Genomic DNA, 3320 nt, shown 5'->3' on the forward strand with positions numbered 1-3320 from the left:
TTTGTCCTTCCATGAGGGTTCCTGCTCTTCCTTCCCTTGTTCCTCTGGTTTCTGCTGCCTGAGGTATTCACTAAGCATGTCATCACTCGGGGCCATCTTCCTGATGTATTCATGGATGTTTGTTGTTTCATCCTGGATAGTGGCTCTGATGCTTACTAATCCTCGGCCTCCTTCCTTCCGCTTAGTGTACAGTCTCAGGATGCTGGACTTGGGATGAAATCCACTGTGCATTGTAAGGAGCTTCCTTGTCTTGATGTCAGTGGCCTCCTTCTGCGGCCAGCTTATTATGCCAGCGGGGTACCTGATGACCAGCAGAGCGTAGGTGTTAATCCCCCCGACTTTGTTCTTTCCATTCAGCTGACTTCTCAGGACTTCCCTTACTCTCTGCAGGTACTTGGTAGTTGCTGCTTTCCTTGCAGCCTCTTCATGGTCCCCATTTGCCTATGGGATCCCAAGGTAGTTGTAGCTGTGCTCAACATCTGCTATGTTGCCTTCTGGTAATACAATCCCCTCAGTTCTGACTACCTTCCCTCTCCTTGTTGCCATTCCACCACATTTATCCAGTCCGAATGACATTCCGATGTCCTAGCTATAGATCCTAGTTGTATATACAGTACGTATATACACACACACACACACACACACACATATATATATAGCCTATATGGACCATTCTACAAAAACAGCAGAAGTGCCGTCACTTATCTTATTTTTGCAGTCACCAAAATTCTTAAAGTCACACCCCTTTACCTGTACACTCCATGTATAGATGTTCCATATTGTAAAATATATAGCAACTGTCAACACTGAGAACTGAGACAGTCAGCTCTTTGGGTGTGAACTAACAGAAATGGTGGGATACAGCTGCACAAAAAACATTAAGTAGTCAGTTGGCTAACTTACATAAACAGCCCAAATGACATCTGAGGCTTCTGGGACATTTTACTGATAACCTAATATACTGTATAATGAGATATTTCTGATATTTTGTTTGGTACATCTCCAGGTGGGAACCAGAACTCAACTTCTCACACAACACGGATCTTATGTTGGATCATGACAGGACCCAAGAACCTGGAATCCCGAACCAACCACATCAGAGCAACATGGGCCAAGCGCTGTAACAAAGTGTTGTACATGAGCTCCACCAAGACTGACTTCCCCACTGTGGAGCTGAATGTGAGTGAGGGGAGGGAAAACCTGTACTGGAAGACCATCCGAGCCTTTCAGTACATCTATCAGAACCACCTGGATGAAGCAGATTGGTTCCTGAAAGCAGACGATGATACCTTCATAGTCATAGAGAATCTCCGCTACACCTTGTCCAAATATGATCCAGAGAAGCCATTGTACGTGGGCAGAAGGTTTAGCCCTTTCATCGCTCAAGGCTACATGAGTGGAGGAGCAGGTTATGTACTCAGTAAGGAAGCAGTGAGAAGATTTAACAAAGGGTTCCAGACTGGGGAATGTACCCACTATTCCACACTAGAGGACGTCGCTATGGGAAAATGTATGGAGACAATGAAGGTGGAGGCAGCAGACTCCAGAGACGTGAAGGGGAGACAAGTATTTCATCCTTACCCTCCAGACCGTTACGTAGTGAAACGTCCCCCAAGACCACGGCCTTTGTATCCGCTTTATGACTACTATACTCCAGTAGAAGTAAGCACTACTATATACAAAAGCCTATGGGAAAATTGGGTTTAGCCTGGTGTCAGCAAACTTCAAGAAATGAGCATAATGTCTCAAGTTGTCCACTACTGCAACATAGGAATGAATTCATATTCAGATATGTACCTACATTGGAAACAACAATCCTTTCTTAACCAACCTACAACTTTTGATAAACTTATATTGGGCTTTTCTAAAATTGTCCAGTACCAGTTTTCTTGTTTAGGATTGCAGTAAATGTTTGTGAGTGTTACAGTTGGTCATTCATAGGGGGCAGAGTGAGCAAACAGGCAGGAATCAGATGGCTGACACCAGCGATGATGATTCAAGTCTTTATTACAGAGTAAGCAGGTAGTGGAGAATACAGTTGGCTGACGTGGTCTGACCAGGGTTGAGCAGTGGAGGCGGAGTTGTGGCCGTGGAGATGATCCGGGAGGTGGGAGATGCAGAGGGTGAGGGCTGCTGGAAGGTGCAACTCACAGCTGGACACAGGGTGCAGGTGTCGATGGGCAGGTGAGGAGGAAGAATGTGACTGGAGACTCAGAGAAGGCGAGTGATTATGCTGGAGTTAGGAGAAGGCAGGCGGATGCCGGCGTCAAGGCTGGAGGCAGAGCACTCAGAAGCCATCAGGTAGAATAAACCAGCGATGTGGCCACTGGAGCTTAGGAGTAGTGATGGTCCTCTGACACACGTGCGGTAGCTCATGAAGCAATTGCATCAAACCACAGTGCTGAGGCATGTTTTGGTCACATGACTAGTGACATTTGAAGCACTTGAGTGACGTTCGAAGCAATTGGGTGCCTGGGATGTCATACAAATCAGCTGATTGGTTCGGTTTGTCATGTGAATCACTTTGCGGGATAGAGTGTGTTCAGGGAAAGTATATTCCTATTTAGTGGAGTTCATTTGAATTTTTCTTTGCAGAGCAGGTTGGTTTGTTGCTTTGAGAGTTAGTAGTGTTGTAACAGATTGTGTATTTAGTGGAGAATCACTGTAGATAGAGAGATAGATCAATAGATAGCTAGATAGTAAGATGCTTACAGTGACTGTTATCATGTTGGTATAATGGTTTAGTATGTTTATCTTTTTATTTTAGGATGTTAGCCAGAACAATGACAACAACATGTTGTGTTCACCAGCTCTTCCTGTTTTGGATTTTGGGTCTCACCAGCCACAGCTTGACACTGCACCTGATTGAACTCAGTTCCCTACAACGGTTGCTCATTTGTCCCTCTATATAAATCTGGACTCTTCCCTGAGTCTTAGTTGGATCACTGTCATGTACACTCCCTGTTTCTGACTGTTTTCTGTCTAGTGGTCATTCGGGTTTTACCGGCCATTCTGCCTGCCTGCATGTTGCTACCTTGACTCTGACATCTAATCCAGTTTATTCTGGACTGTCACCTGTTTCTTCTAGTTTGTGCTACATTTTTGGGTTTGTTCTGTGTACTCTTAATGTGGCTTCTTTTGGAGGAGATTTTGTTGTGTGCTAGTTTAGTTTACATTGTCTTTGTCCTTTGTTCTTTGCCTTTGCTCTGCATTTGGTTTAATTTGGGGTTTTGTTGTTTCCAGTGAGGTGTTCTTCGTATGTGGATTACAGGTTAGCCGGAATATTTTGTTGACAATTTCACATTATTCTGGAGGTGTGG

The 3320-nt window shown here is 44.6% G+C and overlaps 1 protein-coding gene across 1 annotated transcript in view; it reads left to right on the forward strand.

Annotated features, from left to right (window-relative positions):
• Positions 1-1044: 1044 nt before the first annotated feature.
• Positions 1045-3320, forward strand: part of LOC109951457 (glycoprotein-N-acetylgalactosamine 3-beta-galactosyltransferase 1-like) — a 4024-nt gene continuing 1748 nt past the window's right edge. Inside the window, exon 1 of the mRNA XM_020585975.1 lies at positions 1045-1662. Coding sequence (XP_020441631.1) covers positions 1057-1662 — 606 coding nt within the window. The 5' untranslated portion in view covers positions 1045-1056. The remainder of the gene's footprint in view (positions 1663-3320) is intronic.

The sequence above is a fragment of the Monopterus albus genome, unplaced genomic scaffold (assembly GCF_001952655.1).
Source record: "Monopterus albus unplaced genomic scaffold, M_albus_1.0 scaffold390.1, whole genome shotgun sequence".
Taxonomy (NCBI): Eukaryota; Metazoa; Chordata; class Actinopteri; order Synbranchiformes; family Synbranchidae; genus Monopterus; species Monopterus albus.